Source organism: Dipteris shenzhenensis, chromosome 27 (assembly GCF_047967505.1).
Source record: "Dipteris shenzhenensis isolate YYH24624 ecotype China chromosome 27, Dip_SZ_1.0, whole genome shotgun sequence".
Taxonomy (NCBI): domain Eukaryota; kingdom Viridiplantae; phylum Streptophyta; class Polypodiopsida; order Gleicheniales; family Dipteridaceae; genus Dipteris; species Dipteris shenzhenensis.
Genome location: NC_141622.1, coordinates 19539922 through 19564038, shown reverse-complemented (window position 1 = coordinate 19564038; position 24117 = coordinate 19539922). Strand labels below are relative to the sequence as shown.

Genomic DNA, 24117 nt, shown 5'->3' with positions numbered 1-24117 from the left:
GTGCGAGAGTATCACTTCTACATTAGTGATGATCGATCGCATGATGCCCATTTTGTGCAGTATTGCTTCACTTTGCATGATAGTTTCTTGAGGGATCATGGTGTCACATGGCAGCGGCGCTGGATCTGGTCAGACGGTTGCGGTGGTCAGTTCAAATCCGCTAGACAGTTTTATTGGTTCTGCAGATGGCACCGTGAGACAGGCATTCCGATCACATGGAGCTACTTCGAGACAGGGCACGGTAAGGGAGAGCACGATGGTGCAGGTGCTTGTGTGAAGCGTGCTTTGCGTCGATATCAGTTGCGTCACAGTGCCGATCGCTTCAAGGATGCACATGATGTGGTGCGGTGGTGCAGCCAGCACTTATCCACTAGCGCTACGTCCTCGTTTCAGTCGCGTGACGATAGGGTGGTGAGCCGGTATTTTTGGTGCGTGGACATTGGGAGTCTTGATCGGTCGCGACCTTTTGATTGTCGTTCTGTGCCTGGCACTCTTGATTTCCATTCCATCAGGAGCGTAGGTGAGTCTCACCCCGCGATCTTTTCTCGACGGTTTGCATGTTTTTGCTCTGCATGCATTGATGATGATTGGGGAGGGTGCTCCATGATACCATGGGCCGATCCATGGGTACGGCGAGTGCTTTCTCCCTTCCAGCCTTGGGAGGAGATACATGATGATCAGGATGCGGGATTCAGTTCCTCTAGAGATTATGACCAGCTTACAGATATTTTGCGTATTGGTGATATCTTCGCGGTTATTGCTTCGGAGGGCAATGAGGAGGGTGTGGATTATTACTTGTTGCGATGCTCTATGCTGAAGAGTGTGCTGAATGAGGATACAGTGGATGGGCATGGGATGCACTTCAATGCTCATAGCATGATCGTCGGTGGCCACTATTTTCAGCAGATACAGAGGCGTGGTCGCTATATTGAGTTCCAGGAGTACATGGCGGATCGGGAGGCATACATGTATTCTCATCTTGTTGTTGGGATCAAGATTACTTTGAGTCGTGTTCGCACTCGCAAGGCGACGTCCACTCCACGATGGCGCCTTGCAGTGGCGGATCACGAGAGCATACTTGCAACTATTGGCATGAGAGCTGATCCTGAGGAGTAGCACATTACATATCTTATTTTTTGGGATCATCAGTTGATCAGATTGATTTTTATTGGGTATCACTAGTTGATTACACTTTTTTGTATTCGATATGTATAGGCTCACTGTGTGACCGTACCATTGTATTTTTCATGGACTCATATTTTGTATTTCACTATGATGGCTGTATACACGTTCATTCACATCATTGTATTAGATTCTATTTTTAACATGATGTCCGATGTCTTGTCAATGGGATTTGTTGTGTTTGTAATACAAAAAATTGTTTATTAGTAGTAATGTTGTAATTTGTTTTGTGCATTAGGACATTTTAAAAACGTGACTAAGAAAATAGCGCACGTACTAACGAAATACGCGTGTGGACTTGCTTGTTGGGGATGAAACTTCGCACGACTCTTAGGCCACCCTAGCCAATAGTCCACGCGAGATTTGGTTTGAATTGATTTGGTGTGCGCCACGTGGAAGGTACAATGCGTACATTTTTACAATCCCTACTAGCACTCGTGACTACGTATGAGCTATGGCGCATGTACTAACGAAATGCGCGTGTGGACTTATCTGTTGGGAATGAAACTTCGCACAACTCTTAGGCCACCCTAGACATACATCCACGCAAGATTTGTTCTCCAACTTATTTGGTATGCGCCACGTGGAAGGTATAATGCGTACATTTTTACAATCCCTACTAGCACGACTACGTGTGAGAAATGGCGCACGTACTAACCAAATATGCATGTGGACTTATCTGTTGGAGATTAAACTTTGCACGGCTCTTAGGTTACCGTAGACGTACATCCACGCAAGATTTGGTGCCCAACTGATTTGGTATGCGCCACGTGGAAGGTACAATGCGTACATTTTTGCAATCCCTACTAGCACGACTACGTATGAGCTATGGCGCATGTACTGAGGAAATACGCGTGTGGACTTATCTGTTGGAAATGAAACTTTGCACGACTCTTAGGCTACCGTAGGCGTACATCCACGCAAGATTTGGTGCCCAACTGATTTGGTATGCGCCACATGGAAGGACAGTTGCGTACATTTTTACAATCCCTACTAGCACTCGTGACTACGTATGAAAAATGGCGCACGTACTAATGAAATACACACGTGGACTTATCTGTTGGGGACGAAACTTCACACGCCTCTTAAGCTACCCTAGATGTACATCCACGCAAGATTTGGTCTCCAATTGATTTGGTATGCGCCACGTGGAAGGACAAATGCATACATTTTTACAATTTCTACTAGCACGACTAAACCCTAAACCCTAAACCCTGGACCCTAAATCCTAAACCCTGTTGGGCATGAAACTTCGCATGCCTCTTAGGCTACCCTAGATGTACATCCACGCAAGATTTGGTCTCCAACTGATTTTGTTTGCGCCATGTAGAAGCAATCCCTACTAGCACGGCTAAACCCTAAACCCTAAACCCTAAACCCTGGACCCTAAATCCTAAACCCTGTTGGGGACGAAACTTCACACGCCTCTTAGGCTACCCTAGACGTACATCCACGCAAGATTTGGTCTCCAACTGATTTGGTTTGCGCCACGTAGAAGCAATCCCTACTAGCACGGCTAAACCCTAAACCCTAAACCCTAAACCCTGGACCCTAAATCCTAAACCCTGTTGGGGACGAAACTTCACACGCCTCTTAGGCTACCCTAGACGTACATCCACGCAAGATTTGGTCTCCAACTGATTTGGTTTGCGCCATGTAGAAGCAATCCCTACTAGCACGGTTAAACCCTAAACCCTAAACCCTAAACCCTGGACCCTAAATCCTAAACCCTGTTGGGGACGAAACTTCACACGCATCTTAGGCTACCCTAGACGTACATCCACACAAGATTTGGTCTCCAACTGATTTAGTTTGCGCCACGTAGAAGCAATCCCTACTAGCACGGCTAAACCCTAAACCCTAAACCCTGGACCCTAAATCCTAAACCCTGTTGGGGATGAAACTTCACACGCCTCTTAGGCTACCCTAGACGTACATCCACGCAAGATTTGGTCTCCAACTGATTTAGTTTGCGCCACGTAGAAGCAATCCCTACTAGCACGGCTAAACCCTAAACCCTAAACCCTGGACCCTAAATCCTAAACCCTGTTGGGGACGAAACTTCACACGCCTCTTAGGCTACCCTAGACGTACATCGACGCAAGATTTGGTCTCCAACTGATTTGGTTTGCGCCACGTAGAAGCAATCCCTACTAGCACGACTACACGTTAGCGTACCACCAAAGTCAAAAGTATCCGCACCCTCCTGCATCAGCAATGCTCTCTGTGCCTCCTCCCTGTAGTGCTCTGTCAGGACTACACGGGCGAATGGATCAACAGCCTGACGATGACCAGGATATAGATCATCCATGCCCAGTCCTCTGTATGTCGCCACATCAATGTCGGCAAAGCATACCGGGCACACTGAACGTGCCACCATGTGGCGGGTCATGCAGTGGAGATGTGCGATGTGGCCGCACCCTAGTCCAAACCACCCTACGGTGTCAAAGTCCTCGTGGCAGAGGACACAAGTGGAGGTAGGAAGCCTCGCTACGACTGCTGCGTCTATCGGTGTCCTAGTCGGCACATCTACAGGAGGAGCAGGGTATAGGGCCACACTGGGGTCGATCCTATGGCGCGACGGATCACGACTGATATGCCTCAACTGCAAGATATAGTGCTCTGCGCGATGGTATGCTATGCGTGTCCGAATCCTCTGCTCCTCCAAATCTGTCTGCAAGAGTCGTACGCGAGACTCCATCTCCTGACGCAAGAGTCGTACGCGAGACTCCATCTCCTGACGCAATAGATGTGCCTGCAATGCAAACATGTCGCGTACATGGTGAGAATTAACCAAAAAACTTCAGTTCAAAACACGCTACAAAAAAATAAACTAACATAATCAAAATAACTAACCTCGTCCCTAGACTCGGCCAACACAGCCTCCAACTCTGCAATCCGTCTGTCTCAAGCCTCCAACTCGTGCTGAGGCGCCGTAGATGTGGGAGGTGGTGTAGATGTGGGACGCTCCATCGATGATCGAGGTGGGGGAGGTGGAATCGCAATAGATCTCGATAGGGCCGAGACCATGTGCTGCAAGGATGATGCCACTGAATGAACATCCCCCCTAATCTGTCCTCCCACCGCTCGCAATGCCGGTGCAGGGATGGTGTGCAACTCTGGTCCCTCGCGTCGACGCCGAGAACACCTACAATCTGCTGCTCCTGGCGCCCCATCCTACCACGTCCAGCTCCTGATCCTGGACGGGTACTGAGGTAGTCCACCCGATGACCAAGGACAAACTCAGCATAAAGCTGCATGGCAAACGACCTCGCTATCTGGCGGTTGTGAGGCAACCGACCACCATTCGCAGCAAGATATCTCGGATAAATGTGTGCTGCTATGATGGGGTGCCTACACCGTAAAATATGCAAGGGGAGCCCTGATCGTGGTCGCTGGCCCTCGGTGTGACCATCCCAAAACATGTCGTCCAAGGCCTCCCTGTGATGTGACTCCCGCTCAAACAACTGTCGAATCGCTCTCCAATCCAAGCCACCACCAGTGATCTCCGCCTCGGCCTGTGCCTGAAAGCTATCCACAACATCCTCAACTGTCTCCAATCGACTCAGAGCCTCAATAACTGAATCCAGGCTCGCAACCAAGTGAGGGGGTGCCCTAGCATCCTGCAGTGCCCTCATCTCAGCTCTCAGCATCTCTATCTGCATACGAATAGTGGTGCTAGAACCTGTGCACTGGCTGGCGCATGCACAAAAAAAACACATGGAAATTAATATTCTATTTGGGTAATGAAAATAATATTCTATTCAATATGACTTATAATCTATTTACGCAATGAAAACTATTTGTACGTACTCCTTGATGAGGTAGATCCTATGCACCTACCGACCGGTAGATGGGCCAAATGTGTGGCTCAATATTAATCAATATTATTAATAATTCTTAATTTTGATTAGAATTTTTTCACTCTAGTCGTTGCATTTTAAAACTTAGATGTCTCAAATATTTTCTCCTTATATGTTTCCCTTTTTTCACTTTTTATCCAATATGAAACTTTTCCACATGTGGTGTAAGGACCACATTGTCCACTAATGGCCCCTATACTAAGGACAGATAGTGGAGAGGTTTGGTTAATAAGACCTTCTTTGAATGCTTTACTGCCTTGGGTTTGCAATAGATATGGAGGAGATAGAAGGATACCTAATACATTACTTTGAACGATACACAAGCAAGGCGCATCTAGTATTTCTTAGACTACACATTAAAAATGAGAGCGGGTTCACACTACAAACCTTTTAAAGCGAGAACTTTGAGAAAATAATTAAGCCTTCTCAATATTATCTATTTTGGTTGGGCAATCCACCTCAACTACTGGCCATTCCTATAGATCATCACTTGGTTCAAAACATTTTGTATAAGACAAACAACATGGAATGGGATGCTTCAAATGTCGACTCTTGAAGGTTATGGAGTTCTCTCTCTCTTAAGTCTCTTATCTATGATCATTAAGGGATGATTAGGAGAGATTCAGTCATTAACAGGCTCTATTTGAACTTAGGTCTATAGTTGATCAAAACACTTGCATATATTAGCATGAATGTGGAATGAATATAGATCCACTAGAGTCCCATGTGCAATGAATGTTAGGTATTCTAGTTAAACTTTCAGTTTCTCTATGGCGTATTTCTTTCTTCTTATACATATAAGAGAAGTAGATGAATTATGGACCTAGACAACAAACATGATCAAAGTGCTAGATCTAAAGCATGCCATAGTGATAGCATAAGAATCTCAAACAGTTTATAGGCACAGACCGTAATATTCGAGTTCTTGAAGACCCATCCAAATATTCTCAATCTTGTAATATTCTTTTTTCAGTTATGCTAGAGTCTATGCATAACTTAGAAGAATTAGACATTTGCAACTCCATGTCTTCTTAAGGTCTAAGCCACTATTTCATGTCTTCTTAAGGGATATTGAAGATTTGGACTAAGCCACTATCTAGGCATTTCCAAGCTATAGCCTTATCATGCATGCTTAGTCTAATCAATCTATTGACTAATAGGGGACAAATGCCTTCAACTTATTTCCTAGTAGAATCGATCCTTACTAATTGCCAAATAGTTAAAGGATGATTTATCATTAGTAATTTCCCAATATATTAGGGATGATTACCCAAGCTTAAACCTAGTTTCCTTCTAAAGAACTTGCTTGTCCCAAAGTGTCTAGTCAACTTCAAGCTTTGGTCACCAACCATGTCACTAGTCAATCTTTAATGTCCAACTCCAATAGTTGACTAGTAGGTTTATGTTTGTGTATTAACTCGATAAGTCGAGCGAGTCTTATACAAAATGTCTTATTAATTTGATAAGTCGAGCGAGTCTTGTGCCTCATTAAACGTTTTTTAAATTGTGAAATTTTCACATTTTAAATTTTAAATGTCGTAATTCAAAATAAAAAAAAAATTTACAAATGCATTTCAAATTTATAAATACTTAAAAATTAGTCCTATGAACGTTTTTTATTTAATAGAAAGAGCTCTATTTACCAAAAAAAAATCTCATTTCACATTTTAAATAAAAAATGTCGTAATTTACAAATTTCAAAAAAACATTAAAATGCATTATAAATTTTGAAATTTTTTATAATTTTCCTTATAAACTAAAATTTAATTAAATTCTACCAAAAAGAAAATGCTACATTAAAAAAACAGAAATATAGAACTCCTAATTCAAAAATTTTAAAAAAATTTACAAATGCATTTCAAAATTATAATATTTTATAATTATTAATATGAACGTTTTTTTAAAATACAATTTCATATAAAAAAGCTCTATTTTGAAAATACAATTTCATTTTCACATTTTAAATAAAAAATGTAGTAATTCATAAATTTCAAAAAAACATTATATTGCATTTCAAATTTAGAAAATTTTTATTATTTCTCTTTTAACCTAAAATTTTTTATTATTTCTCTTTTAAATTCTACCTCATAAAAAAAACAGAAATATTTAACATTTTCACATTTTTAATAAAAAAAGCCTCATTAAACGATTTTTAAATTTAAAAATTTCACATTTTAAATTATAAATGTCGTAATTTAAAAATTAAAAAATAAAATTTACAAATGCATTTGAAATTTATAAATATTTTATAATTATTAATATGAACTTTTTTTATTTACTAAAAAAGGCTCTATTTAAAAAAAATAATTAATTTTCACATTTTAAATAACAAATCTCGTAATTTATAAATTTAAGAAAAACTAAATTTATAATGCATTTATTATTTTTCTTATAAACTAAAATTTTAAATTACGTTTTTTAAAATTAAAATTTTCACATTTTAAATTATAAATGTCGTAATTTAAAAATTAAAAAAAAAATTTTACAACTACATTTCAAATTTATAAATATTTTATAATTAATAATATCAACGTTTTTTTATTTACTAAAAAAAGCTCAATTTAAAGAAAAAATAATTAATTTTCACATTTTAAATAAAAAATCTCGTAATTTATAAATTTAAGAAAAACTAAATTTATAATGCATTTTTTAATTTTTCTTATAAACTAAAATTTTAAATTACGTTTTTTAAAATTAAAATTTTCACATTTTAAATTATAAATGTCGTAATTTAAAAATTAAAAAAAAAAATTTCAACTACATTTCACATTTAAAAATATTTTATAATTAATAATATCAACGTTTTTTTATTTACTAAAAAAAGCTCAATTTAAAGAAAAAATAATTAATTTTCACATTTTAAATAACAAATCTCGTAATTTATAAATTTAAGAAAAACTAAATTTATAATGCATTTATTATTTTTCTTATAAACTAAAATTTTAAATTACGTTTTTTAAAATTAAAATTTTAACATTTTAAATTATAAATGTCGTAATTTAAAAATTAAAAAAAAAATTTTACAACTACATTTCAAATTTATAAATATTTTATAATTAATAATATCAACGTTTTTTTATTTACTAAAAAAAGCTCAATTTAAAGAAAAAATAATTAATTTTCACATTTTAAATAAAAAATCTCGTAATTTATAAATTTAAGAAAAACTAAATTTATAATGCATTTTTTAATTTTTCTTATAAACTAAAATTTTAAATTACGTTTTTTAAAATTAAAATTTTCACATTTTAAATTATAAATGTCGTAATTTAAAAATTAAAAAAAAAAATTTCAACTACATTTCACATTTAAAAATATTTTATAATTAATAATATCAACGTTTTTTTATTTACTAAAAAAAGCTCAATTTAAAGAAAAAATAATTAATTTTCACATTTTAAGTAAAAAATCTCGTAATTTATAAATTTAAGAAAAACTAAATTTATAATGCATTTTTTAATTTTTCTTATAAACTAAAATTTTAAATTACGTTTTTTAAAATTAAAATTTTCACATTTTAAATTATAAATGTCGTAATTTAAAAATTAAAAAAAAAAATTTCAACTACATTTCACATTTAAAAATATTTTATAATTAATAATATCAACGTTTTTTTATTTACTAAAAAAAGCTCTATTTAAAAAAAAATTTAATTTTCACATTTTAAATAAAAAATCTCGTAATTCATAAATCTCAGAAAAACATTAAAATGCATTTTATAATTTTTATTTTAAACTAAAATTAAATCAAATTCTACATAAAAGAAAATGCTACACAAAAGAAAATGCCAACCTGGACTCTCCCGCTCCTGCTCCGTCCATGTCCGTCGAAGTCCGTTCGTCGCTCTCCGTCGCTCGCGCTCTTCCGTCGAAGTCCGGCAAATCCAAAATCGTTGAATGAGACAGAACTCGATCGAGGTATGCGGAATGAGGGGGGTCGCTCTCCTTTTATAATAAAAATTAGGGTTTACCTACCTCGATCAAGGTATTCTTTCCATGCCCATACATCCCGGCTCATATACCTCGATCGAGGTACTCTTGACATAACCATGCATGTCGTTGGCATGCCACATTACCTCGATCGAGGTATTCTTTCCATGCGCATACACCCCGGCACATATACCTCGAGCGAGGTATGGCCATGCCACGATACCTCGATCGAGGTATTGTGACATGCCCATACATCTCGGTACATCCACGTCGATGGAGGTTTTGACATGCCACGATACCTCGATCGTGGTGTGTTGGCAGAAACGGGATGCCAAGTCATGTGTCCACAATACCTCGATCGAGGTATGTCATCTGCCCTGTTGGCTGCCCTTTCGGATGGCCAATACCTCGATCGAGGTTTGCTGGACATGCCACGTGACCTCGATCGAGGTTGAGCTGGAGGATCACAATACCTCGACGAGGTAGATGTGGCATGTGTAGCTGGCTTGCCAGCAAACCTCGATCGAGGTATAGGCTAGGCTCGGCAAAAAGATACGTACCTCGATCGAGGTATGGGCTAGGCTCGGTTGTGCTCGTGTGTGATTTTCATTGGAGCTTCTACCTCGATCGAGGTGTAGGAGACCGAAGCAAAACCTTTGTATTTTCACTCGAGCGGGTGTCACACTCACCCGAAAGTGGTCCGGAAGTGGACACCCTTAGCTTGCTACCTCCCGCATTCGTTCAATAACAAGTATCGAATACTCAAATTTAAATGAAGATTTTGTGAATAGCTATTCAAATGTATGGAGCCAACTATGGTTTAAAAGCTTGTGGAGATAGTGAGTTATGCTTATAAAAAATGGACTCATTGCTGTTACTATAATATGCAAATAAATGAAGTCACTCAGTATTGTAATGGACCCTTCATAATCTTGAAGAGAAAATGCCTTTGTTATGTAGGTATCAATACTAAAAGACTAAGTAAGACTTTAACAGAAGGGAAAGCTTGTTCTATAGATTTGTTAACATGCCATGGACTTTGGTCTAATGGCCAAGATACTTGGCACATCGCTCTTATCTATCTTGAGGTGGATGAAATGATCAAATTCTTTCCTTGCTTAAGAATTTATGATTAAGTCAAGTATGCCATTATATTTTTTGAAAATTTGCTTTGGTTGTAATATAATGTCTTTCTTAATGGGACTTTGCAAGACATAAAGAATTCATGATGACGTTTATTATCTCTTACTTAGTCTTTTTGCATTGACACATAGACAGGAATGTCGTAGAGAATGTGGGAAGGAATATAACTATAGGGAGGTGGTGCCTTTGTCTTACTTTTTATATTTTGAAATTTAAAAAGTTAAACTTTTTGTGTAACTTTTAAATTATAGTCACTATCTTTCATGCCATTTCTAAGAGGTATGTATCTTGGCTATGTTCAATTAAAGGTTAATAATCTACCATGGCCGCACCATCCCTTGAGGAGCTGTCTATGAAGCACACAATTGTCATTGCAAATGTGGAGCTACACAAGAAAGCTAAGGAAATCAATGAGATGAAAATGAGCTTATTTTGTTGCAATAGGTGATTCAAGCCATTGTTTGTTTTGCTAACACGCATATTAGAGAACAAGGAAATTAGATGTAGCATCTTTGGATATGCTTGAGCTTAAGCTTGCTTTTGCAATTGGTTATATGCAAACCTATGAAATCATCACCGAAGAAGATGAAGTCATGGTTAGGACTATTGGAAAATTGTTGATGGATCATCATCTTACGGGTAGTTTGGTGATACATCATCTTAGGACGAGATGAAATCATTAGGTTTTATGATAATTGTGGTGCAAGAGCCTATTATGTTAAACTATTTTGAGCTGTGTCAAGCTTTGTTTGATGGATCCTCGGTTTTATGGCAATTATGGTGTAAGAGTCTATTATGTCAAACTATTTTGAGCTATGTCAAGCGTTATTCGATGGATCACACACATGTAAGTATGGTATAAGCATACCTATGCACAATTTTTGGGCAACTACGTACACTCCATAACAAACATTGAGATTAATTTTGAATGTTATGAAAATTTCCAATTCATGAATTCCCTACTCCTTTAAAATACGCACAAATTTTTGTAAATGTCATACACATACACCCAAGGTATGATCTCTCGTAAAAGTTTTTGGTACTTATGTATTGTGTACTTGAAAATAAGAACATGTGCATGTGCTGCCATAGATCTATGGCATAGGCATGCCAAATTTATAATTTCTTGATAATTGTGCACAAAGCACAGCCACAAAGCATACCAATTGCACATTTTTAAAGCAATTATGCACCCTCCAAAGTAAAAATGGAGAAAATGCACATATTCCACCATACAAATGACTTTTTATTATTAAAATTTTTAATTTTAATTCCATAATCCTTTTAAATATTTTTAAAATTTGTGACAACCAAGACTATACACAGTTGCTGTAAGATTTTGGACTCATAATTTCTTTACACTTGCATACCATGCCTCCTTCAAAGTATTGGGCCCATTGGATATGGTTTGCATGGTTCAAGTCACATTGAAGCATATTTTTCAAACACATATCCGATGGGCACGATACTTATGTACATGCACATACCCGACACACATGATATTTTCCACATGCACTAATCCCACCTACATTGATGCATGTGCAAAGTAACGTGCCCATTGGATATGATTTTGATGGTTGAAGTCACCACAAACTCCGTTTTTCATAGTGTTATGCACACCCATCAAAAAACATGTTCTATGGTGTGTTATTCAAAGTCGCACATACCCCATGGGCACGATACTTTTCACATGCATAAACCCCACCTATGTTGAGATGCGTGCAAAGATCATGTTCATCTGATTTTCTTTGGATGGTTGAAGTCACGATACACCTTGTTTTTCACCAAGTGTTATGCACACCCATCAAAAACAAGCTCTGAGGGGTGGTGTTCAAATGCACAGATACCTGATGAGCACTGTACATGCATGAATCCCATCTATTTTGAGATATGTGCAAAGTATTGTGCCCATCGGATATGCTTTGGTCGAAGTTGCCATAAACACCGTTTTTCACCATGTTATGCACACTCATCAAAAAACATGCTCTGAGGTATGTTATTCATATCCGCACATACCCATTGGGCATGATAATTTGCCTGTGCATGAATCTCAACTATGTTGAGGTGCATGCAAAGTATCATGCTCATCAGATATGCTTTGGATGGTCGAATTTGCCATAAACCCAAATTTTCACCGTGTTATGAACACCCATCAAAATACATCCTCTAAGGTGTTCTCTTTGTATGCGTACATACCTATGAGCATGATAATTTACATGCCCTCCAATCCCAACCCTGTTTATTGTAGGCGCACATACCCAATGGAAATTATTACTTTGAATATACATGATGGGAATGATACTTCACCCATCAGATATGCTTTGGATGGTCGAGGTGGCCACAAATCCCATTTTTTAATAAGTGTTATGCATAGCTGTTAAAAAATAGTATTTGAGGTGTGTTATTTGAATCGAGCCACATACTCGATGGGAATGATACTTTGCATATTCATGAATCCTACCTACATTGAGGCATGTTCAAAGTATCATACCCATCGAATATGCTCGTCTAAGTCCATACAAGCCCTAATTTTCACCAAGTGTTATGCACACCTACCAAAAAACACACTCTGAGGTGTGTTACTCAAATGCGCACATAATGGATGGGCATGATACTTTCCATGCACATCAATAGCACCTATATTAAGATGAGTGAAAATTATCGTGTCCGTTGGATATAATTTCAATGGTTCCACCAAGGGTCATGCACACCCATTAAGAAACACGCTCTAAGGTGTGTTATTCACATGCGCACATACCTGATGAGCACGATAATTTGCATGCACATTAATCCCACCTATTTTGGGATGTGTGCAAAGTATCATGCCATTGGATATGCTTTAGTGGTCGAAGTTGCCATAGACACTGTTTTTCACCAAGTGTACCATCAAAAAATAGTATCTAAGGTATGGTATTCGAATGCGCACATACCCAATGGGAATGATAATTTGCACGCTCATGAATACCACATATTTTGAGACACATCCAAAGTATCATAGACATCAAATGTGCTTTGGATGTAGAAGTTGCTATAAACACCGTTTTGCACCAAGTGTTACACAGAATCATAAAAAAAATGTTCTACGGTATTTTATTCATATGCGCACATACCCGATGGGAATGATGCTTTGCACACATATCAATCCCACCTACTTTGCAGTGTGTGAAAAGTATCATGCCCGTCGGATATGATTTAGATGGTCGAAGTCACCACAAACCCCATTTCTCAACGTGTTATGCACAACCGTCAAAATACATGCTCTGAGGTGTCTCATTTCTATGCGCACATAACTGATGCGAATGCTACTTTGCATGAAAATCAATACCACTTTATTTGAGGTGCTTGGAAAGTATCATGCCAATCGAATATGCTTTGGATGGTCAAAGTTGCACTAAACCTCGTTTTGTACCAAGTGTTATGCACAACCATCAAAGAATAGTATCTAAGGTGTGTTATTCAAACGTGCACATACTTGATGGGCATGATACTTTGCAAGAATGTCAATAAAACATACTTTGAGATGTGTGAAAAGTATTGTGCCCATCAATTATGATTTGGATTGTTAAAGTCACTATAAACCCAATGTGTTATTTGAATGCTTACATACCCGATGGAAATGATACTTTTCATGTGCATGAATCCCACCTACTTTTAGGTGCATGAAAAATATTGCACCCATTTGATATGCTTTGGATGGTCGAAATTGCCACAAATCCTAAGTTTTTCACTGTGTTATGCACAACTGTCAAAAAACCACACTCTGAGGTGTGTTTTCTGAACGTGCATAGACGGGATGGGCATGATACTTCACATGCACATCAAAACCACCTACGTTGAGGAAAGTGAAAATAACAGTGTCCATCAGATATGGTTTAGATTGTCGAAGTTGCCCCAAACCTCGTTTTTCATTGTGTTATGCTCAATTGTTAAAAAATAGTATCTGAGGTGTGTTATTTAACGCACACATCCTTGATGGGCATGATAATTTACACGTGCATGAATTCCACCTAATTTGAGGCATGTGAAACATATTGTCCCTATCAGATATGATGATGGTCAAAGTTGCCACAAATCCTATTTTTCACAAAGTGTTATGCACACCCGTCAAAACACACACTATGAGATGGGTTATTCATATGCGCATATACCCTGTGGAAATGATACTTTGCACACATTTTGATACTATCTATGCTTAGGTGAGTGCAAAGCATCATGCCCATTGGATATGCTTTGGCTGGTCGAAGTTGCCACAAATCCCACTTTTTACCGTGTTATGCGTGATCATAAAAAAATAGTATCTGAGGTGTGTTATTCGAATGCGCACATACCCGATGAGAATTATACTTTTCATGTGTATGAATCCCCCTTATGTTGAGATGCATAAAAGTATCATGTCCATTTAATATGCTTTGGATGGTCGGAGTCGCTACAAATCCCATTTTCCACCAAGCATTATGCACCCTCGTCAAAAACACGCGAGCTGAGTTGTGTTATTCAAATGCACACATACTCAATAGGAATGATACTTTGAATGCATGTCAATCACATCTACTTAGAGGTGTGTGAAAAGTATCATGCCCATCGATACAATTTGGTTGGTCAAAGTTGCCACGAACCCCATTTTTCAACAAGTGTTATTCACAACCATCAAAAAATAGTATTTGAGGTATGTTATTCAAACCCATGCATACCTGATGGGAATGATACTTTACAAATGTATTAATATCATCTAAGAATAGGCACATGAAGAGTATCATGCCCATCGGATATGCTTTGGATGTGAAAAGTTGCCACAAACCTTGTTTTGCACCGTGTTATGCACAACCATCAAAAAATAGTATCTAAAGCTTGTTTTTCAGGAAAATGCATCTCAAGCAGAAGTTGCATAATGTGTAGAGAGAAAATATGAGCATCAATGACTACCACATGGTTGATAATTAGATAGCCAGAAAGATCAAAGTCATGAGATCAGACGAAGGAGGTGAATACATGTCTTCAGCATTCATGAAATTTTGTAGAAGTGATGGCATTCAAAGACAATTCACATGTGCAAATACTCCTCAACAAAATGTAGCTAGAGCAATGCTCAGTGAGAATCATCTTCCAAATTAGTGTTAGGTAGAAGCAATTGCCGCTGCAAACTAATTGCTGAATTAGCTTCCAACCAAGCCAATGTAGGTATGACACCTTATGAAGCATTCTCTTAATACAAGCCACACATTGGTCATCTTCACATATTTGGTTGCATAGAATATGCCCACATACATGATGATCATCGCAGAAAGTTGGATGTTAAGCATACAAATGCATCATGGTTGGCTACAATGAAGAAAGCAAATCATATAAGTTGTATGATCCCATCAACCGAAAGGTCATAATCTCTAGAGATGTAGAATTTGATGAAGAATAAGAATGGAAATAATCAAATACACAGGAGATGACCACACCGATTACTTGTCACCTACAAAAAAGGTTCATAAAGAAGAGTAAGAATTGCTAGAGACACTCCTAGAAGAACAACAACTCATATGGCCTACAGAGAAAGAAGACCACCAGCTAGATTGACATATGCTCATAAAGGCAAAGAGATTTATATTGAAACAACCAATTATGCTCTTATAACTACCATCATGGCCACAGAAGGGGCAGTGTACTTCAAAGACGCAGTTGACAAGCTAGAATGGCAAATTTCTATGAATGAAGAAACTGAAGCTTTGTATAAAAACAACACTTGGGAATTATGCGTCCTTCCACTACGAAAGAAGGCCATAGAAAACAAATTGGTTTACAAAGCAAAGTAAAATCTAGATGGAAGTATTGAAAGATACAAAGCTAGACTAATTGCAAAAAATTTTACACAACACTATGGTCAAGACTATGATGAGACTTATGCTCCAGTAGCAAAGATGGACTCCATATGATTTTGGATATCACTAGCCATAGTTAATAGATGGAATGTGTACTAGCTAGATGTCAAAAATGCTTTTCTCAATGGTTACCTAGCCAAGGAAGTCTACATGAAGTAACCAACAGGGTATATCGAACTAGGGAGAGAGCATCAGGATTTCCATCTCAAGAAAAGTCTTTAGAGCTTAAAGCAAGGACCCAAAAGTTGGTATAGAAGAATAGACAAGTATTTTGCTAATCTAGGATACATGAAGTGAAATGCAGATCATACTACCTACTACAAAGTTCAAGGGGAAGAAATTATTATTGCCTTTTATATGTAGATGATCTGATTGTGATAGGAAGTAATGATAGCTTTATCAGCAAGCTGAAACAAGAATTATCTATAGAGTTCAACATGAAAGATCTTGGACTTATGCATTATTGTCTTGGAATTGAGTTCTGGACAGACTCATATACCACCATCATGAGCCAGTAGAATATGTGGACAGTCTCTTGAAGAATGATCAGATTACTTCGTGAAGCATTAGAGTCTCTTCCTATAACTAAGTGGTGCAGCCCTCCTCCCTAGTGCTTGCACTAGGATCCTCATTGCCTCATCCATGAGTATCGTCTGTGGTGCAGGCAGATGTGCTTGAAGGGATGGCATGGTACCATAGTTGGGTGGCCCTTGGGGTGGATTATAGAATTTTGTTGGCCAAATAGGAATTGTGTTTGCTAGTCCCAGCCTTGTGGGATCTAGAGCCAGCATGCGTGGTGGGCTCGAGCCTACTGGACTCATTGGTATAGGCCTTGGCATAGGTACATTCACATTAGGAATATGCCTATAAGATGGGGCCATGGGGAAGGGAGTACCTTCTAGAGCTCCTCCCCAAGTTGTGTATGTATCAGGGAGAGGGGCCATTGGATGTGGTAAGGTGTTGTCCCCAAAGCCCATTTGGTCATTCCTATACCCATAGGGACTTGGTGGCAAAATGTTGGGTACCGAGGGCTCAAATGTTCTCATGAAGGATGGTTCACCCTCATAGAACTAAACCCATAGACCTATAGGTTCCTTAGCTAAGATGGGTGCAAGATTTCTTTGAGCATTACCTGATATGGAAGTTGGTGGGGTATCTTATTGTTCTTGAGCCACTCTAGTTTGCTGGACAAAGGGATCGACTAGGTTAGGGTCAGACAAGTCGAATCGTCCCATGAAATTGGAGAATGACTCCCTCAAACGTGAGGCTATAGTGGAGGGGATAGGGGACTGGGGCCTTATAGAGCTAGAATTGGGAGCCATGTAGGCCCCAAGATTTGGGTTCAGGTTTTACCCCATCTTAGCATCAAAGGTCATAGCATCCTCCATTAAAGTTGAAAACTCCGTGTTCAAGGGACTGTGTACCAAATATGTTCTTAATGTTGAGATCTCAGATGGAGCTGATAGTGCAGTGTTAGATGGACTGGCTAGGATGTTGTTTGAAGTGCTATCCTCCAGCTTGAGTTTTTACCTATCACCCTCCTACATCTTAGGTGCATGTGTCACCCGCTCAGTCTGGCTACCCAGTCAAAATCAGTCACTATGTCTTTTTGTCCCTTAATGCAACAATCACTGCGTTATCCTTAAAATAATGACTGAGTGAGTCACTGCATTGTCAGTCGTGGCTACATTAGAAATATAGAAGCAATCACTCTAATAGAAAGAAAGCAGTGACTGTTAATGCAAGGGGTGATTAAAGCAATGATTGATTAACATAGTGGATGATCAAAGCAATGAATGATATAGTAGCAAATTGGTAAAGCAACAATGATCACTTAACATAGTGGGCTAAGGGCTAAATATAGCAACAATGATTGCTAACACATCGAGTTGCAAGTCATTGCATTAACCTTAAAGGAGGGGTTGACCTTTGAAGTGATAGTTGTGAGTTTATTGAATGCAAAACGTGGTGTTAGGCGAGGTGGGTGGGGATGGGTGGCCAACTGGCAGCCCACGTGTTAGTTGCTGCATTATAAAGCAACAGACTGACTAAGCCGCTGTGTTATCCTTAATGCAGCGATTCCCAATTTAGCTATGTCACCGACTGGTTTTTGGTGCTCTTTGAGGATTTTTGAGTTTTTGTGCAGGGTTTATGATCACAAATTGATGCTATACTACCTATTCTACTTGAACAAAAAAAGCACAAAAAACAACTTCTTAAATGCATGAAACATGAGATTTTTGAAGGGGGTCGCTGAGAACTCACTCCTACTTCAACTCAATCTAATCCAAACTCAATTTTTAGTATTTGTGAGTGAGATTTGACACCGCACACACTTTTGCAATCATCCTAACTAGTTATATCTACAATGTGACAGCAAAAAGCACAAAAAAACAAGCCCAAATGTACGAAAAACACTCTATGGGAAAAAATGACACTTTCTACTTTTCCTACGCCAAACTCACACTTTCCTTCTTCAATCCAATCCTATACTCTATTAACAAAACTTTAGTTAAGCTAGAAGCATTGTGCAATGGGTGGGTAAAGATAGAGAGCTTCTATTATACGAAAGCATACATTGAACTCCCTGACAATGGTGCCAAAAATGTGTAGTCCAACAATGACTCACATGTCGTGGGGATCTTGGAAGAATGCCATCAAATCCTCTACTCCCAAGCAACTCCTTGTGGGAGCTTTGTATGTGCAAGCCTCACGCTTGTGTCACCCAAGCATCTATCGGATTATGCGCAAGTGATTCCATGAGGGAGAAAGGAGAGAGAGAAGAGGGGAAGGGAGAGGACAGAAGGGAATGAGAGAAAGAGGAAGGGAAGAATGGGGGAGGGGGATAGTGGCAATTACAGGACAACTTAGCAAGAGGAAACAAGAAGACTCAATGCAAGAGAATGTAGAGAAAGAGAGCTTATATTCCCAAAACTTGCAAATACACAATGAAGACCAAAGTCAAACTTTGGCCTTATATACATTTCACCTTTTTAAGGGGGGTCTAACCCTTGTACTCTCATATACCTTTCTCATTCTCATGTTACAATCACTTGGGACCATACGGCTCCAAGGAAAATGTCATATGCTCATTCTTATGCTCTCTCCTACATTGGTTAACACTCATGCATGTAAACTTTGACACAAGCAAATTAGTAGATATCATGCCATGCTAGAGTCTCCAAAAGAAAAACCATTTCATTGAACTGGGAGCAAGTTTGGGCATGCTATCAGGCATGTGCAACATAATGAAATATCATTGATTAAAGATTAGGGATGTGATGAGGAAAGATAAGTCAAGGCCATAAATGGGAGCAGGCAGGGCTAAGAAGGAGATCCATGATGATCCAACAAGTGCGACAAGCAACAAAAAGTGACACAAGTCCCATGTGGAGGAGAGGTGCTTCAGTGGTGGAAAGCGAGCACTACAAGCATGGGTGGTAAGTATGTGTTCTATGTAATTCCTTTGTATTTTTTAGTTTGGTTTGAATACATTGTTTTGCTCATAGAATTTCATGTGATGTTTTTAATATGAGTTCACAAGCTTTTTGGAATTGGGTGATATCGCAATGATGAGAAGTATTACTATGCATTTGAGAATGGTGCATATGCTCTTTGAGAAGCTAGATCATGAGGGAGTCCCTGTTGATTGGGTGATATAACAACGCGGATATTGATGCTGTCAAATTTTTATAGGTTCATCGGGCATCAACCAATCTAGCGACACATATACCATCACCTATGCCAATGTTTCCACATTTATAATTGTTTTTTCAATGTGTTTTGCATTAGAATATGCATCTGAAAGAGATATACACCTTATAGTGTCTTGATGCTTTGATTGATTTGGCAAATTTGAACTTAACAAAAAACTAGCATTTGTTGACTACTTTAAGGAAAAGCCATTTTAGCACTAGGAAATGATGAAATCAAAGGATAAATATCATAACACTCTCATCACACATGTTGACACTAAAAGGAGACACCCAATCATGTTATTGTGCAATCTCAATGTAACATGCAATGGTACATGCCTTGCTTACAAAGTGTTTCATGGATGAGTCAATGAAGCCGATAACTTGATCGAAACAAGAGCTAGAGATCATGTTTCATTCCATGCATCTCTTTGATCTATATTTCTCTCTTTGAAAAAGGAAGTTTCCAATAAAGTTGGTGTTTGTGATCATAGTCAACAAATCATAAGGATAAGCAATCCAACAAATGGATATTTGCCTTTAAAAGATTGTTTTCTCTCATGGCAAACTCCAAGTGGCTCTATCACAATTTTCATCTAAGCACTATATTAAAGTAGTTGTATTAAAGTGATGGTGTATTTTAACTAGAAACAAGACAACTCAACCCACACACTAGAGATGCATGTTGTAAACATTGTAGTTAAAAGGATGTGCTTTGAAATTGCTTTGGTTGGTCGCCTATCATTTGCCGAAGAAGACTAGTACCATTTGAGAATGGAAGGCGGAGCATAAAATAGCAACTATAAATGCTATGAAAAAATTACACTTTTAACAATTGTCCTCTTTGATAGGCCCTAACAACTTACAAAGATGAACAATTGGTGCTATTAACATCCAACTGAAAGCTTTGCTTGGTTACATGAACAATCCGCTCTTGGGAAATAGACATTCCCCTTCAGCTTATGGGTAGTTCAAAACATGCACAACACAACTTGATTATAGTCGTGCTTCCAACAATGAAAAGAACATTAAAAAATATAAATTTGGTTCCAGAACATAGAATATTAGAATTACAAGAGCTTGACTAACGATAAGGATGCTAGGAATACATAGCAAGGAAGTTTGAAAAAGTAGCTAAGTGAAGTAAATAGCCTCACTAGATATTGGTGTAATTCAAATAATACACGAACAAAGGAAATGAATCTAGCATATGCAAAGACAGTTGTTGTTGTTGCTGGTCCTTTGTTAGAAACTCATAATGTTAAGTTCTATGGCTTAACATCTCCATATAGAAAATCAATCTAAAAAGAAACCAAAGAATGCTACAAAAGTTCACATCAACCATGCTCTACATAGTCGTGTGACATCCTCTTATCCAAAGGCAACATCCCAATACATAAATACTCACACCCCCATAATTCAAACTTAAATGCAAGAAATCCCCTCCCCTTCCAGACCCACATAACACTTCCCTGTCTATACACTAGTATATCTTATTGTACAGATAACAAATATACGGTTATCTTTTAAGGCTACCAACTCGATTTGAAGTCTCATGCGTTCTTGTTCGCCCGGCTAAAGCACGTCCGGTAGATTTCTGTTCATAGACCTCGACATAATCGTTCTTCCTCCAGAACGGTCAAGATTGTCATTCTCACCAGACAAGTCTTCCAGGGATTTTCCCTTAGTTTCTGGAACGAAGAATGTGAACAGGAAGCCCATGGCATTGATACCTGCCAAAACGTATAGAGATTTCTGGATTCCAATGCCTGGCGGATACCCTGGATCTTGCTGTCCTGTGACTTGACTCTGTGCTGCATACAGAAATCCAAAGGCACCCACAATGGCACCAGCCTTCCCAGCTGCCGCAGAGATCCCATGACATGTGGATCGCAACCTTGCTGGGAAGACTTCTACTGGAACGATGAAGGTTGTGCTGTTGGGTCCGAAGTTGGAGAAGAAAAACGTAAAGGCATACAGAACAAGGAAAGTGTATACATGGTCAGTCTTTAGCGTCTGATATGGCATAGCTACACTTAACATGAATACTGTCATCATGGCAAAACCCATCAGTTGTATGGAGAACCTTCCAAGATAATCAATCGTACACACAGTAAACCAGTATCCAGGAACAGTAGAAAACAATGCGATTAATGCTTGGGACCTTGAAATTTTTAATACTTCCTCCAGGGCACTCATGTCGCCTGGTCCTGGTATCCATCCGATCGCACTGAAAATATCCTTCTGGAACAGATTCTGGCTGTAAAAGGCGATATCTAGCAGGAACCACGTGCTCGTAGTGCCAAGCAGGTGACTTCCATGCCTTGCAAGAAATTCTGAGGTAAACAAGTCAAAAGATTCACCAGATACAATCTGGTCCACCTTTTCCTGCTCTGGACGCAATTCAACTGCCAACACTTGGGTCATATCCGCGGCTGCCTGTTTTGCATTTCCAGCCACCAAAGCAGTGAAACGTGCAGTTTCAGGCATCTTCATCCGCCAATAAAAAGTCAACGCAGCTGGAACTGCACCGAACATGAATATGATGCGCCATACGAAGTCTGCTTGAGTAGGAGTGGATCCAATATGATCCTTAGAGAAAGGAGGACGGGGATAAACATGCATGAAAGCGGCAGAGACAATTACCGATACTGTCGCTCCTGCAAGGATTCCAAATCCTTGCATAGCGAACACAGCGGCAATGAAACCACCGCGTGTTCGCTTGTTGGCATACTCAGACATGATTGTTGCAGATAAAGGGTAATCTCCGCCGATTCCAAAACCAAGCCAAAACCTGAAGAAGCAGAGGGTAACCATCACTGACTTGGCAGTGCTGCCGAAAGATAAACCGCAGCCAATTGAGCTTATCATCATGATCATGAGAGTGATTCCATAAACTTTCTTTCTTCCCAGCTTGTCTCCTAGCCAACCGAAAAACAGCTGCCCGAACAATGTTCCCACCAGGGCCACTCCATTCACCCCCGCTGCAACGCCTGCTGGCAAAAGTCCCGGCCTACCAGTAGAAGGATTATAGTAGTAGAGCCGACCTAATAGCTTTGTGACTGTAGAGACACAGAAGAGGTCGTACGCATCTGTAAAGAATCCCATTCCTGCTATGACAATGGCAGTGAAGTGGTACCATTGAGTCTCCGCCTTGTCTAAGGCTGTTAATACTTCCAGCTGATGGCTCCCCATGTACGACCAGATTATTTGACACCTCGGCGAAATGTGAATTAGATGTGAGATGAATCTGACACCGGGAAAACAAAAGGTCAAGAATTAGAAGGCAAGTTGGCAACTTAGTAAGATGCAAGTTGGCAACATAGTAAGATGCAAAGCAGGCAACCATTGCCAAAGAGGGATTCCGCAGGAGTACGCCTTTGTCAACCTGTAAAAGGCGATATAAAATGATGGACATGAACGAGAACTACGCCATATCTGCGATACTCCTCGAGCTAGAAGAACGGAACGGTAAACGAAGGCTGTGAAATCAGGATACTGGAGCTTTGAACCAGAGAGATTGAGGATTGGAATGCAGGCAGAAGCAAGCATATGCTATAAGGAGACGTAGCCAAAAGAAGCCGACGTATAACGAAGACATGCATAGCTGCAATCCAACGAGAATGCATGGATAGGGGGCGTTACAAACAACCTTTTGTCGAAGCTGCAAGAGTAATTGCAGAGGCGTTTCTGGCCAAGAGTAATTGCAGAGGCGTTTCTGGCCGTAATTCAGACATTCGATTTATTTTGGACGTAAAGACATGCAGGGCATGCAACGAGGAAAGTGAAGGGTGGAAGCAAACTGCTGTGGTTGATTCAACAGTGAGGGAAGTACCTGAATAATGTATTTGACGCTACTGAGGGGATCAAGCTCGGGCAAAGGGAGGGAAAACGAGGCGTAGGAAGTGAATGGGAAGGCACTGGCCAGGCGATGAGGCTCGGAAATATATAAGCAAATGAAGCACGCCAAAGTAGGACCAACAAGTGGTAGAGGGTGCCAAAAAAAGTAACATCCAATACAAGCATGAAATATAAGCTATTAATAATGAATAGTAATAACATTGGAGATGCCGTAGAAATGTCTTAAAAACGTTTCCAAGCCAACTAGAAACATTACGGTTCAGCATAGATCACATCAGCCGAAGAACCAGCCAAGACAAATCATAAGCATTGGGCACCTCGTACTTGATTGACCCCTTCAAGGGCCCTTACTCACCTAGCATATCCCTCCGCTTATTCTTCTCCCTTGTTTCACTTGTTGCTTGGACAACATTCAATTCCTGCCTACACCACCTCAATTTTTGTGAAACACCATGTTGCTCCCATGTGTTTGGTGAAACACCATGTTGCCTGCCCCCATATGCTCACATGAAAGTCAACCTTGCCACACTTGCTACCTTGGGTAGCATATGCTTCCATTCACCATCCCTCATTTTGA

At 39.2% G+C, this 24117-nt stretch overlaps 1 protein-coding gene across 1 annotated transcript; it reads right to left on the bottom strand.

Moving 5' to 3' along the window:
• Positions 1 to 21254: 21254 nt before the first annotated feature.
• LOC147883993 (putative inorganic phosphate transporter 1-3) lies at positions 21255 to 22874 on the bottom strand. Its single transcript, XM_087398126.1, has one exon. It carries the CDS (start codon positions 22872 to 22874, stop codon positions 21255 to 21257), a length of 1620 nt encoding a protein of 539 aa, XP_087254252.1.
• Positions 22875 to 24117: the final 1243 nt, after the last annotated feature.

What these genes read in the sequence shown, in the direction of transcription:
- LOC147883993 (XM_087398126.1), bottom strand. Translation starts at nt 22,874, where the DNA reads ATGGGGAGCCATCAGCTGGAAGTATTAACAGCCTTAGACAAGGCGGAG.